This window comes from Rhinichthys klamathensis, unplaced genomic scaffold (assembly GCF_029890125.1).
Source record: "Rhinichthys klamathensis goyatoka isolate OS25496 unplaced genomic scaffold, OSU_Roscu_1.1 h1tg000036l_1, whole genome shotgun sequence".
Lineage (NCBI taxonomy): Eukaryota > Metazoa > Chordata > Actinopteri > Cypriniformes > Leuciscidae > Rhinichthys > Rhinichthys klamathensis.
Window position 1 is genome coordinate 5768529 of NW_026606584.1, and position 15717 is coordinate 5784245.

Consider the following 15717-nt stretch of genomic DNA (forward strand, 5'->3'; position numbering starts at 1 on the left):
AGTGCACTGACAATAGTTTTATATAATTCGTTTATTAATTAAATTAATAAAAAGACAAAAAGACCTTGCGATATGTTTGGTAATTGTACCTGAATTAATTTAAAATTAATTTGCTATATTTCAGATAAATATATTTGTTTTCCTTAATTTTAATTAACATTATTAACAATGTAACATTCTCATCTGAATTATAAATAATTGATTTCTGTATAAAATAATATTACCATTAAAAACGCATTCGATTTTCTTTTTTAATCGATGTAGAATGTGTGAGATTAGTGCTCCGAGGACAAGAAATGAAAACCAATGCGATATGATGAATGTCTAAAAGATGATGGGACCCACAGACTGTTTTGAAATGTAGTTGGATAAATATGTTTTGCTTTTAAAACAGTGTGTGTGTGTGTGTGTGTGAGAGAGAGAGAGCGAGAGAGAGAGAGAGAGAGAGAGAGAGAGAGAGAGAGAGAGAGAGAGAGAGAGAGAGAGAGAGAGAGAGAGAGAGAGAGAGAGAGAGAGAGAGAGAGAGAGAGATTTTGGTTTGGTGACAGTTGTAGGTTACAGTTTGACATGAGTTTACAGTGTGACAAAAGCACAATGTTGTGTTTTATTGCGAGTGTACACACATATAAGTAAACACTTTGCAGGTTTAATGATCTGTATGAACAAAATGACGGAGTATGTTTTTTATGTTTCCACTGTTCAATCGCGGCCGCGCCTCTCTCTCACACACACACACACACACACACAAACACACACACTCCAGCATTGCAATCTTGACATCGCAGCCTGTTCATTATGCGGTCACACCAAACCCGAATAGAGCGTTAAATTCGCGTCTATCGCGTCTAGTTCGACGCTAGTCCAAAGCGAATAGGACGCGCGTATACAGCCAACGTTTGAAGTGAACGCGCGTTCAGAGCTAAGCCGATGGTACAGATTATGTGTCCCTAAAGAACCCGCGTATCTAACAGTAGTTCCGCATTACATTAATTAATTTTCACGCGAGTTTTATTTATTTTTATACCGTGTATTCTCAGTGTAAATTCGTGCACCGAACCGTGACGCCCGTACCGTTTCGGTTCGGTACGAATACATGTACCGTTCCACCCCTAGTAGATAGGTCGGTATGTTCCTAGACCGTCGGTCGTTCCGAATATGCTCAGCACCGAAGAATCATCCAGTTGAACAGACAGAGCAAATTATACAGGTGCAGGCACACTCCGCTGCAGAATCGGGCTTACGGCTGGACTGTGTGGCTCCAAGCGAACGGCGCTGGGACAAGGGTGGATCCTTCCTTCAGACGGGCAGCGCCCAAGAAGACAGCAGCAGACGAATCATCTAGTTAAACGGACAGAGCAATTTATACAGGTGCAGGCACGCTCCTCTGCAGAATGGAGAATCGGGCTTACGGCTGGACTGTGTGGCTCCAAGCGGACAGCGCTGGGACAAGGGTGGATCCTTCCTTCAGACGGGCAGCGCCCAAGAAGACAGCAGCAGACGAATCATCTAGTTAAACGGACAGAGCAATTTATACAGGTGCAGGCACGCTCCTCTGCAGAATGGAGAATCGGGCTTACGGCTGGACTGTGTGGCTCCAAGCGGACAGCGCTGGGACCAGGGTGGATCCTTCCTTCAGACGGGCAGCGCCCAAGAAGACAGCAGCAGACGAATCATGGCTGGACTGTGTGGCTCCAAGCAGACAGCGCTGGGACAAGGGTGGATCCTTCCTTCAGACGGGCAGCGCCCAAGAAGACAGCCGCCGGCAATTCGTCCAATAGTCAATCCTTCCACTGTTATGTTGAATCAGCACTCAGACGATAAAGAGATGCAGATGACTTCTCACAGCATGGAGAACAGCGTCTTCAATACTCTCTCACTCTCAGACGGAGATACCAGGATTTCAATGATGACTCAGTCCATACTCTTAAGTGGCAGTTACACTCGTGATCAACGCACTTCACAATTCTTTGTTCAACTCAGAAGATGAAGATATCAGAATTTCAATGGTGACTCAGTTCACACTCCTATGTGACAGTTACACTCGTGATCAATACACTTCACAATTCTTTGTTCAACTCAGTGCAGGACATGCATTCACACAGATTCGATGTTTTATTACTTAACTTCCTTTCAGGAATGATGGCGTTTTCCAGTCTTGACTGTATCTCCCCACTTCTCCAACTTTCCATCCAGTTCACGTTTCCAGCGTGTACTCACACAAATCACCGTTGCACCCTTCAGCCAGCCAAATCCTCACAGCCCTCTCCAAAGATCCCAGCGAATTCAGCCACAGTCAAAGAAACTAATTCTCCCGGGGGAGTACCACACCCAATTCCCTCTTCCCTTCCTTTTAAATGTTTCCTCCAGCCCCGAAGCCCTATCGCTGATCCTCAGTTCAATCGTCAGCACCTGTTACCACTTGCCTCATCAGCTGCCGCTGTCATGGCAACTGACAACAAGTGAACCAGCCCGGTGTGCCGGCGAAATCGTCCCGGGGGGGAAACACACTCCTAGCGAAAATTGGTTCCGCTAGACTTGTCACCTTGTGACATACCCCCCCGCCAAACCGTTCTAGTCCCTAGAACGGGGCTCGGCAACCCAGTCTCCATACCGCACTGGGGGCTGGCCTCGATTCCCCCGCTGGGACCGTCTCGGCGGTGAGGCAGGGTCCACCTGGTGCGGCTCTGCGCCCAGTCCCCTTGGGACCACCGCCCAACCTAGCAGCAAGGGCATCGGTGGCGTTTCAACCGGGGGATTGCTTTCTGTTGGTTTCGGATAATTTGGACATGGACGGATCAAGTTTCGATGTAGCACTCGCTCTGGGCCAGCTCTCCCTTCTGGGCGGATAGCGTATACCGGTTGATCTGGGTGCGGCTGTCGTTGAACCACGTATGGTTGGGACTCCCATCGATCGCTCAGTTTTCCCTTCCCTTGACGACGATTGTCCCGTACCAGCACTCTTTCTCCCGGTAGTAACGGTGCCTCCCGAGCTGTTCGATCATACAGCCTCTTATTCTTCACTGCTGCTTGATTTATCCGGTCCGAGACCTGTTCGTAAGCATTGTGAAGGCGCTGGTGATGCCTTGCCACCCACTCTGTCAGGCTGCCCCCCCCCTCCGCTGGAGCAGCTCCTAACAGCAGATCGGTAGGCAGTCTCACGTGTCTCCCGAACATCAGGTAGGTCGGGGCATACCCGGTGGTGCTATGCACGCTGTTATTGTACGCCTGGACCAGCATCGGAAGTTTGTCCGCCCAGTGGCCTTGCTGCTCTCCTTCCAGGGTCCCCAAGAGACTTAGCAGTGTCTGATTCATCCTTTCGCACCCCCCATTCCCTTGAGGGTGATATGGGGTGGTGTGGGTCTTCTTACACCCATACAAGCGACACAGTTCGTGGATCACCCGAGACTCGAAGTTGGGCCCTTGATCAGCGTGGAGTATTTCGGGACACCCGAATGGCTGAATAACATACCTCCACAAGGCATTGGCGGTGGTAGTGGCAGTCTGATCCAGGGTTGGAATGGCCCAGGCGTATTTCGTGAACAAGTCAGTTACTACAAGGATGTTCTGTATCCGATCCATCGGTCGTCCCAGCGTCAAGTAGTCCATGGCTACGATGTGCAGTGGGGCCTTAGCCCGAATCGGCACCAATGGGGCTCGTACCTCCTTCCTTGCCTTGAATAGCATGCAGCGTGGGCACCCCTGAAGGTAAGTCCTCGTGGTCCCCTCCATCCCAGGCCAGTAGAAGTACCGCCGTAGCAGAGACAATGTCCTTTCTTGCCCTTGATGTCCCAGTTTGGAATGATATGCTTGTAACAGGGAATGACAACGCCCTTCGGGGACTACTACCTGGCAGACCTCCTCCGCCGAGGCGGATCCTGGAGGGACCTACAAATCACCTCTTCCTTCAGGAAGAGCCTCTCTTTCTGTCCCAGTAGCCCCCTCACCACCCGTGTCTGGTTCCGGCGTTCCTCTCCTTCGGGCCAAGCTCCTTCACTCAGCCAAGTTCGTACCAGCCTCAAGTCTTCGTCCTCCTCCTGCCACATCCTCCAACGCTGTGGGTCCCATCCCCAATTTGCAGGGGGTTCGACCGGTGGTTGGCCTGGTGCCTCCACAATGCCCACCATCAGTCCTTCCTCACGTCCCACGTTCAGCGCTGATGTTTGACCCACAGATCGCGCTTCAGGAAGTCTGGACAGTACATCAGCGTTGGTGTGCTCTTTTCCTGGCCGATACTGCAGCTGGTAGTCGTAATTGGCCAACTGTGCCACCCACCTCTGCTCAACCGCCCCCAGCTTGGCGGTCTGTAGATGTACCAGGGGGTTATTGTCAGTCACAACGAGCACCTTCGCTCCCCACAGATAGTCCTTGAACTTCTCGCTCAGCGCCCACTTCATCGCCAGCAACTCAAGCTTAAAGGAACTGTAGTTTGCATCGTTTTTCTCAGCCGGATGTAAGCTTCGACTGGCATACGCGATGACTCTCTCGTTGCCCTGCTGCTTCTGGGCCAGTACAGCTCCCAGACCCAGGTTGCTGGCATCGGTGTATAGGATGAAGGGTTGAGTGAAGTCGGCATAGGCTAGAATTGGGGCTTGCAGTAGTTCTTGCTTGAGCCGCTGGAAGGCAGCTTCGCAGGCTGGATCCCACTGGATTGAAGGAGATCCCGGCCCCGGGACCGTCCAGTGCCCCCTAACAGCTGGTTTATGGGCTTGGCGATGTGGGAGAAGCCTTTTATGAACCGCCTGTAGTATCCTACAAAGCCCAGGAAGGATCTGACCTGGCGTAAGGTCTTGGGCGCGGCCCACTCCTGGACAGCCGATACCTTCTCTGGGTCCACCGAAATCCCTGCAGCGCTCACTATGTGGCCCAGGAATTTCACCTCCTTCCTGAAGAGCTGGCACTTATCTGGCTGAAGCTTCAGCCCGTACTTCTCCAGAGAGCCAAAGACCTGTTCCAAGTGCCGAAGGTGGGACTCGAAATCTGGGGAGTAGACAATCACGTCGTTCAGGTATACTAAAGTGGACTCCATCAGCTGGCCGCCCAAACAACGCTGCATCAACCGTTGGAATGTGGCTGGAGCGTTGCACAGGCCGAACGGCATCCGGTCCCACTCATAGAGCCCAAAGGGGGTAGTGAAAGCCGTCTTCTCCCGGTCCCGCTCATCCACCTCCACCTGCCAATATCCACTGGCCAAATCAAGAGTAGAATACCAGGCCGCTTGTGTCAGGCTCGTGAGGGAGTCCTCCACTCGGGGCAATGGGAAAGCATCTCTCTTAGTCACCAGATTTAACTTCCGGTAGTCCACACAGAACCGCCAGGAGCCGGTCTTCTTCCGTACTAAGACAATGGGCGCAGCCCAGGGACTACTGCTCTCCCGGATGATTCCCTTATCCAGCATCCCCCGCAGGAGGGCGCGGACCTCGGAGTACAAGGTAGGGGGTACGGGCCGGTAACGCTCTCTACTGGGTGTAGCATCTCCAGTGGGGATCTGATGTCTAACTGCATCCGTACGACCATAGTCCTCGTCGTGGGTGGAAAACAAGTGCTGCCATCTCAACAGAAAGCCTTGAAGCTGTTTAGTCTGACCTCCTTCTAGACCCTCTCCCCACAGTGACTCTCCCTCAAGATGGGCCGGGACTCCCTCCCCGGTCTCCTCCACGTACTGGTCTGTCTGTGCCAGAGCCACCTCCACTACTGTCGGACTCACCCGGCTGAATTTGACTTCTCCTGGTTCTCGAACTTGCTGTAACTTCACCGAGGTAACTCGGGCTAAACGTTGGTTACGGTATAAGTGGACAGGGAAGGAGTTCGTGTTCCTGACTTTTACGAAGACCCGGCTTCTCCGTGCGGACGCCAATCCTTGGGGTACCTCCACCTTGGAACAATCTGAATGGGGTTCCACCAAGACCCACTCCTCTGAGCGATAGAATCGGGAAGGCAGCCTGGCCCAGACCACGGCCTCACTCCGAGCTGGAATTTCCAGAGCATAGCGACAAGCCACCCTCCCGGTGCTCTCACGATTCCCCTGTGACTCAGCCAGGCAGACCCGACGACAATCGGCCTCCACACGACTCCATTCTCGGCCCTCCGAGGTTGATACTGCTCGACTTGGTCCATTCCGGAATATCTCCTCCCAGCACTCCGAAACGACATTCATGCCCAACAGTGCGCGGTGCGACCCCAGGCATGTATCCCGCACAATCACCACTCCCTTCTGAGGCACAACGATCCCATGTATCTCCAAGTCGGTTACTAGGTATCCCACGTACGGGATGTCGAGGCCGTTGGCTCCCCGCAAGGTGAGCCATGGGGCTTCTGTCATGGGCCGGCCTTGGGCACCAAACAATTCCCAAGACAAACTTTCTGAGAAGAGTGTGACTTGTGACCCGGTGTCCAGGAGGCATTGTACTTTCTGGCCATTTACCTGGACCATCACCACGGGGCAACACCCCACCAGACTCTCTTGGGAAGTCCCAGACGAACATGGGTCTAACGAGGGGGTCCCGACCACTTGACCCACAGTGGCCGGTGACACTAAAAACCCCCTTGTGAGGCACGGCGAGAGTGGCACTGGCGAAGGTAGTGTCCTGGCTCTCTGCAACCATTGCAGATGGGGCGACCCTGCTCATCCCACTGGAATCGGGACCCGGCAGGTCGGGGTGGACGGTGTGCTGGAGGTCGATTCCCCTCCGAATAGGCTCGCTCCCTCGGCAAAGACAAGAAATGGAGGTGTTCTCGGCGAAGCTCTTCCATAAAGGATTTGGTCGGTGAGGACATTTGATCACGAACATCCCTCTTCAGTTCTTCACGGAAGGCCTGCTTCCAATCAGACATGGCGGGGGACGGAGGTCTACCAGCAGCATTCGTGGCCATGCAGTGGGGAGGAACTACACTCTCGGCATGATCTTGCTCAAGTGCTAAGGCTTCCCTCCGTAGGTCTTCGAAAGTGAGGTCTGGCTCTCGTCGGAACTGTATCCGTAAACTTTGGCGCACGGGACCCTCCAGCAATCCCAGTAAGAACTGATCTCGCAGCAGGACCTCCTCACCTCCCAGGCCATGATCCTGTCTCTTCTTCAACCGGGAGAACTGCTCCCTCAGCTGTAGTGCAAATGCCCGGATATTTTGTCGCGGTCCCTGCTTACAATTAAAAAACTGTGTTCGCAGTACAGCAACCGGGGTGGTGTCTCCATATTGCTCCGTAAGGAAATCAAAGATGGCCCGAACCGTGGTTCTCGTTGCTTCCGGTGCTGCTTGGACTTCTCTTCTCGCTTCTCCCTCCAGTGAATTTAAAACAAACTGCACTCCTTGGGGGGCACTTAAACCTTGGAGTCCCACCAGGTATTCAACCTGGGTCTTCCATGCTGACAAACCCACTTCCGATCCTGGGCCTCCATACTTCTGGGCCCATGGGGCTCCCATGCAGATTGGCATAACTGGCTGCCGCACCACAGGTGCTTCTTCGTCCGCCATCTAGATCTCTGGCCGCTCAACTCAAAGTGGTACCCTGCCGACTTACGTCAAATCTGTCACAGGTCGGGGGGGCCAAACCAGACTGCACCCACCCCTCAAACCCAGGACCACTCTGAGGAGCGTACCAGAGACCAGACAGACAAGTAGAATTAAAAATGAACAATCTTTATTGAATAATAAAAAGGAAATTAAAAGCCTTGACGTGGGTTTGTGTCTCTGGGCGCTGGGACAAGGGTGGATCCTTCCTTCAGACGGGCAGCGCCCAAGAAGACAGCAGCAGACGAATCATCTAGTTAAACGGACAGAGCAATTTATACAGGTGCAGGCACGCTCCTCTGCAGAATGGAGAATCGGGCTTACGGCTGGACTGTGTGGCTCCAAGCGGACAGCGCTGGGACAAGGGTGGATCCTTCCTTCAGACGGGCAGCGCCCAAGAAGACAGCAGCAGACGAATCATCTAGTTAAACGGACAGAGCAATTTATACAGGTGCAGGCACGCTCCTCTGCAGAATGGAGAATCGGGCTTACGGCTGGACTGTGTGGCTCCAAGCGGACAGCGCTGGGACCAGGGTGGATCCTTCCTTCAGACGGGCAGCGCCCAAGAAGACAGCAGCAGACGAATCATGGCTGGACTGTGTGGCTCCAAGCGGACAGCGCTGGGACAAGGGTGGATCCTTCCTTCAGACGGGCAGCGCCCAAGAAGACAGCCGCCGGCAATTCGTCCAATAGTCATTCCTTCCACTGTTATGTTGAATCAGCACTCAGACGATAAAGAGATGCAGATGACTTCTCACAGCATGGAGAACAGCGTCTTCAATACTCTCTCACTCTCAGACGGAGATACCAGGATTTCAATGATGACTCAGTCCATACTCTTAAGTGGCAGTTACACTCGTGATCAACGCACTTCACAATTCTTTGTTCAACTCAGAAGATGAAGATATCAGAATTTCAATGGTGACTCAGTTCACACTCCTATGTGACAGTTACACTCGTGATCAATACACTTCACAATTCTTTGTTCAACTCAGTGCAGGACATGCATTCACACAGATTCGATGTTTTATTACTTAACTTCCTTTCAGGAATGATGGCGTTTTCCAGTCTTGACTGTATCTCCCCACTTCTCCAACTTTCCATCCAGTTCACGTTTCCAGCGTGTACTCACACAAATCACCGTTGCACCCTTCAGCCAGCCAAATCCTCACAGCCCTCTCCAAAGATCCCAGCGAATTCAGCCACAGTCAAAGAAACTAATTCTCCCGGGGGAGTACCACACCCAATTCCCTCTTCCCTTCCTTTTAAATGTTTCCTCCAGCCCCGAAGCCCTATCGCTGATCCTCAGTTCAATCGTCAGCACCTGTTACCACTTGCCTCATCAGCTGCCGCTGTCATGGCAACTGACAACAAGTGAACCAGCCCGGTGTGCCGGCGAAATCGTCCCGGGGGGGAAACACACTCCTAGCGGAAATTGGTTCCGCTAGACTTGTCACCTTGTGACATATATATATATATTTTTTTTTTACTTGCACACAAATATATATTTTTTATTAGATTCAGATTAAATGTCTTTGTTTAAAAAAACAGGTCCAAGTTTCGTTGTAATTTTTCTAAATAATGTTTTCATTGTTTTAGAATGTCGAGCAAATTCTTACTTCAAAGCCAGCAGGGATGACTGTGATTAAAGAGTATCAAGAGACTGGGAGCTTGAAAGATTCCACAAGGCGGTTAATGGTGAACATTATTGTTGCTCACATGCATGAAAAAGAAGGGTAAGAAGCTTAAAGAAGTCATGACTATCCTTTTTTTTTTTTTTTTATTAGAGTCTAACAGTGTTTCCTCTAGGATTTTTTCCAGCCGTGGTGGCAGGGGGAGGGGGCGTGGCCCATGAGTGATATTCCCATTGGCCACGCCCCCTTATCCCAGGTGTTTAAACCTCCCCTAAGCATTATAACATGAAAGGCGCCAATAAGAGCGGCAAAGCGATTATGCGCATCCCGTGCGCAGAATGATGCACTTGAAGCAACGCGAAGTCACAGCGCGCAGCGCTTCGCATTGAAAAGTTCAAAGCACAAAGCGAAGAGACTATATCTATCTATGCTTAATGTATTATATCTATGCAACAGTTTATTGAGCCTTTTCTTTTAACAGTTTTAAATTTCAGTTAACTTACAGTGCGCGTGAAGAACAATTCATAGTGCTCTCTACTCTAGTGCTGTAGTAACAGACAGAGACACCCAGTAGAAAGGAATATGATTTAGAAGGCGCTATAAACTCCAGCAAGATAAAGTAATTTTATGCAAACTATAGACCTTTATCTACAAATAAAGTATAATAATGGGAACATTGATCTTGAAGAGAGTGTCGTCGTGTTACTGTTGTAACCGAAGCGAACCGAACTGTTGTAACCAAACCGCAGCACGTCACGTGCTGTTTGAATGCTGAATGGAGAATGACTGAGGAGAGATGAGTTTCCATTAACTTTAACTTAACGACTTAAATATACATTTTTACCTCACATTATGCTATTGAATGACTTTAGAAGTCTTGGAATATAGTGCGAAAACTTTATGGTGCTTTACAATGTTTTGTATGCCTTTAGTGGGGCTTAACAATAACACATACAATATCGGACCGAGAAGCTGCAGCCGTGGCGGGATGATTTTAGGTGTGGCGGCCCGCCACGGCAGAATGAATGTAGCGGAAACACTGTCTAAATACAAATATGTTTTCACCTTTGCAGGAGAGCTGTTAGTAAAGCAACAAAGGAGTTCCATGCCCTTGGGATTGTGTCACTGTTTCCATCTTTGAAAGACCCATACTCTAAAAAAGGATATGTAAGTCTTTTTACATCTTATATGCTTTTGAGCCACTGCAATTGTATTATTTTGTCCAACATAACATACTGCTTCCCCCCAGGAACATTTCTTTGACATTCAGAGCAACAAAGGCTTTCTTGAGTGGCGTATAAAGACTGTGCAACGTAAATCCAGAATCGTCTCTACATCACAGAACAGAGTGGAGCTAAAAGGAGGTCCCACATCATCAAGAACAACTGGAACCATAGATGACCAGCGAATGGGAGATGAATGTATGGAAGCCATTTCTCTCCTCCACCACACAACTGACCGTGACTTGGTGTTCCAGAAGATGAGAGAAACTTTCCACTACCGTCAGCAGATTATCCACGACTCGCAGCGCTCTGCTGATGTACTACAAATGTTTCCTCGTTTCTTGGACATCAAAGGACTGGTAAGTATTAAATAAGAATGCAAAATTGTATTACAAATATTATGTTAAATTAGTTGTCTGAATGGTTATCTTTCCTTTTTTAATTAGATTTTGCAAGACTTCTCACAGATGTTTGGACCAGAGGTTGCTTCAAGGTTCCTGGAAAAATGAAACACCAGTTTTAAAGAAAAAGTCATTCAGGAGGCCAGGAACCATAAAGAGACTGCTCTCCTAAAACAGCATCTGAAAGCTGCACTGAATGAATAATCTGACACTACTGATGATCCAGGTACAGTCATCATCAAAATAGTAATGTTGTTACTTGAGTCAATAAATCTTCTGGATAAAAGTTTTTATTGATTATTTCCCAAAAGCATTTCCCCCAAAAGTCTTAACTCACAGTTAATTCTTAATTTAGTTTATTACAAAAGCTCATCATTAAATTCATGCTTTGCAAATGCTTTTCATAACTATTTACATTTTTAAAAATCATGCTGTTTGTAAGAAAATTGTAATAACTACCTCACAAATAGTTTGTAATTTTAAGATATTATGATACACAATACACAGGGGTAATTTAATTTATGGTAATGCCATAAACAGACTGGTTTGAACTACTGTTATTTTCTGTCTCCAGAATGTGACAGCGACATGGCTTCTCTACTTGTCCTGCTGCATCTTCTCACTCCACAACCAGCTGGAAGAAAGCGGCCCAAGAAGATCAGTGTTGGAGAGGCAACAGATCATCTGGTGAAATTTGTGAAGGTTTGTTAAGACAACACTATCCTATTCCAAATAATGCCTATTTTAAACAAATTGTTTAAAAAGAGACATTTATGTTGTGTTTCAGTCATGCCAAAGCCTCGAGTATCATCTCCTGACCACTGAAGGAAACCCTCAGCCATATCTTCTTGCTTCAGGGACTTCAAAAGCACAGGTTTTCACCTTTTACATTGTCTTGGACAAAAAAACTTCTGCCTTGTCAGTCATGTACATCCTTGGGTGCTTTTGACGAGCTGTTCAAGTGCCATTTTGTTTTCAGTGTGAAGTATGATGATGCTCTGTCCAGCCTGTACACATTTTTGCAGACTACTGTGTACAATATTGATATCGGTACAACTGAAGAAACTCCAAAAGTCAAGAGCTGAGAGCAAAGCTGTTGAACAAGCAGTAATTGTCTTATTCAAACAAAATGTTGTTGTTTCCTCTGCACATCGTCCTTTGGTTCAGCTTTGCTTTTATTCAGGCACCTCAAACTAATTCATGGAATGTATCCTGGGAAAAAATCTAAGACTGAAATGTGCTCAAGCAGGTTGTTGCTTGCAATTCTCTAGTTATTCTGGATTTAGGAGACATCTTGTTAAGATACATTCTTCAATTGGTGACAGAATTGTTCCTTACGAGACCCCTTCCAGTTATGAAAATGAAAAAGACAATTCTCATTCCTTAAATGACGAAATACCCTCTACTTCATCTCAGTGCCAAAATGTTGAAGCAGGCCCTTCAGTATCCACTCACAAGAAAGACATGTGTGCATCCATAATAGCAAAGCTTTTGGGTAGTGGTGTACCAAATACTGTAGTTCTTTCCACAATTGAAAATTTGGAGGAATTTGTGGAAGATCTGCAGTCTAATATTAAGGACCATGTTTTGAACTTAGTCCCAGATAACAATCCATCCAGACCAGCCATAGAAGAGTTATTTAAAAGTTTGGAGAACCCTTTCAGCCAACTGAACACTGATACCAAATAGAAGAAGTATTTCAGAGACAAATGGGGAGTAGTAGAGCCAGTTGAACTGCGCCTTGGTGTAAGGTATGATACTAGACGAAATAACAAAACTGGAACTTATGAACAAGTTCCTGTTAATGATAAATTCATATATATTCCAATTTTGAAAACACTCCAGTTCATTTTCAGAAACGAAAACATTTGTGAGATGATGCAAACGTGTACTCAGTCTGACATATATGAAGACTTCTGTGACGGTAGCTACTTTAAAAATCATCCATTATTTTCGACTAATAAATTTGCTCTCCAAATTCAATTATACTTTGATGAGTTTGAATGTGCAAATCCTCTTGGCTCCAAAAAGGGTATTCATAAAGTTGGTTGCCTTTACTTTATTCTCAGAAATCTTGCTCCAAAGGTGAATTCTGCCCTCATGAACATCCATTTGGTATCTTTGTTTCATGCCCAAGATGTTAAGACATATGGGATTGATGAAATGCTGAAACCTTTAATAAGGGACTTGAAAATATTAGAAACTGTTGGGGTTGCTGTTCCATTTGCTGAACAACCTGTACATGGCACACTTGCTCAAATTACCGGCGATAACTTGGGTATGCATAGTATTCTTGGGTTCTTGGAATCATTTAATGCAAATTATTTCTGTCGATTTTGCTTAATTGATAAATCTTCAGCTCAGTCCGTTTTCTCAGAGGATGACCCAAGTTTGACTTTAAGATCACCAGTACTGAATGATCAGCATTATGCCAGTTTGGTAGATGATCCAACACTAACCTCTTCTTTTGGCATCAAGAGGAAAAGCATCCTCAATACTTTGCAGTATTTCAATACAGGGGAAAACTATGCTGTTGACATCATGCACGATATTTTGGAAGGGGTTGGCCAATATGAGATCAAACTACTTTTTGAATATCTAACTGAACATTTCATCTCTAAAGAAAGCTTGTTAAACAGGATGTATGCTTTTAATTATGGCTATCTGGAAACTAAAAACAAGCCAACAAATATTAATCTTGACTGTGGAGGACATGGATTAGGCCTGAATGCATCGCAAACACTGTGTTTAGTCACAAACATACCTTTGATATTTGGTGACCTGGTACCAGAGGATGATTTGCACTGGCGCTTGTTGCTCTTATTGTTGAACATCATAAACATTGTCATCCCCTCAGTGATTGAGTAAGAGAACACAGTGTATTTAAAGCACCTTATTATTGAACATCATCAGCTCTTCAATGAACTGTACCCATCAAAAAACTTGCTTCCAAAACATCATTTCATGGTCCACTACCCAAGGTGCATTAGAAAGATAGGACCACTCATTCATATCTGGACCATGAGATTCGAAGCGAAACACAAATTTTTTAAAGATTCTGTGAAGAACTTCAAAAATTTGACTGTATCGCTTGCAAATAAACACCAGTTTGCAGTAGCATATCATTGGGAATGCTTGTCTTTAAAAGCAGTTGAGTCTGGTCCAGTTAAATTGTGTTCACTTGAGACGCTTGAATTTTCAGAACATTTAACTGCATCTCTCCATGTTGATTCACAAGCCACTGTCAATCTCACTAAGTGGGTAAGATGTTGTGGTGTTGAGTATCGTGTTGGACTTTTTGTTTGCACAGGTACTGATGAAAACATGCAACTTTTCAGCAAAATAACCTCAATCATTTTACACAATGGTAAAGTGTTTTTTGTTTTGATTGAGCATGAAACATGTTTCCATGATCACTTCCATGCTTTTCAAGTGACTGAAACCCTACCAAGGAAGATACTGGTTATAGAAAGGGAAAGATTAAGATATTTCAAGTATTTTGATGCACAAATGTCATACGGGTATGATTCACAATTTTATGTTGTATCAGAAAGTTGCATTCAGTGGCGGAGCCAGAGGGCTAGTTGACCCCACCCCAGACGATGTCCTTGCCACCCCTGTTGCCACCCCGCTGAAAACATTACACTGTTTGATTTTTACGAGCATTTCCCAAATCTCCCAGCGGACGTGAAAGCATCCTTACGCAGCACGCACAACAAGCGCTGCGTACTGCTTTGCCTGCCGCCACTTTTGCCTCCCAGGTTCCACAGAATCGTCCCGGGTTACGTATGTAACCCTAGTTCCCCGAAGGGACGGACGCTGCGTGTAATCGCAGTGGGAACGCCCCCCAGCATAGCGCGTCTGAAGCATGAATGAAATCAGTCAATGGAGCGTCACAGCGAGTGACGTCACCGACCAGGAAGCTATAAATATCCCCTGAATACACAAGCCACCAGCTTCTAATGTTACTGAAGCAAGCGATCCAAGGGGATGCCGGGAGTGTGGCAGGACACGCAGCGTCCGTCCCTTCGGGGAACTAGGGTTACATACGTAACCCGGGACGTTCCCCTTCAGGGACTACCGCTGCGTGTAATCGCAGTGGGAACGCAATACCCACATCCCCATACGACCAAATCCCCGTCGTGTGTCATAAGGAGACACAAGCCGACGAGAGAACCTGAGCCCCAGGAGTGGAGCTAAGGTCAAGGGAATAAAATCTGACGAAAGTGTGCGGTGAGGACCAGCCTGCCGCATCACAAACGTCCTGAAGAGAAGCTCCTGAAAGAAGAGCTGTAGAAGCAGCCATACTCCGGGTGGAATGAGCCCTTACAGCCAAAGGTGAAGGCTGATGGGCCGAACCGTAAGCAAGCGAGATGGCCTCGACCACCCACTTGCTCATCCTTTGCTTAGATGCTGGACACCCCTTCTTAGGTGACCCAAAACAGACAAACAATTGTTCTGATTTCCTCCACAGGGCAGCTCTGTGGACATACGCATCTAAAGCCCTAACGGGACACAGCAAATTCAGTTTCTCCTGGTCTGACGTCAAAAAAGGCGGAGGACAGAAAGCCTGCAGTACTATAGGTCTAACCGAAGTGGTTGGTACCTTAGGAACATACCCTGGTCTCGGACAGAGAAAAGCTTTTACCATACCAGGAGCAAATTCCAGGCACGAGGGAGCCACCGAAAGTGCTTGAATATCTCCAATTCTTTTTAGAGACGAGATAGCAAGAAGAAGGATAGTCTTTAGTGTAAGGAACTTTTCCGAAACTTCCTCGATGGGCTCGAAAGGAGCTAGGGAGAGACCTTCCAAGACGATGGCCAGATCCAAAGCTGGTACCCTCGTGCGAACTGCAGGCCTCAGCCTCAAGGCGCCACGAAGGAAGCGAGATATAAGTGGGTGTCTCCCGAGAGAACCTCCGCTCGAAGGGTTGTGGTAAGCAGCTAAGGCCGCCA

At 47.5% G+C, this 15717-nt stretch overlaps 1 protein-coding gene across 1 annotated transcript; it reads left to right on the top strand.

The window, feature by feature from the left end:
* Positions 1-10189: 10189 nt before the first annotated feature.
* On the top strand, positions 10190-13629 carry LOC130081158 (uncharacterized). Its single transcript, XM_056246116.1, has 5 exons — positions 10190-10304; positions 10387-10719; positions 10807-10987; positions 11336-11463; positions 11549-13629. The coding sequence occupies exon 5, from the start codon at positions 12637-12639 to the stop codon at positions 13627-13629; it is 993 nt and encodes a 330-aa protein (XP_056102091.1). The 5' UTR covers positions 10190-10304; positions 10387-10719; positions 10807-10987; positions 11336-11463; positions 11549-12636.
* The last annotated feature ends 2088 nt before the right edge of the window (positions 13630-15717 follow it).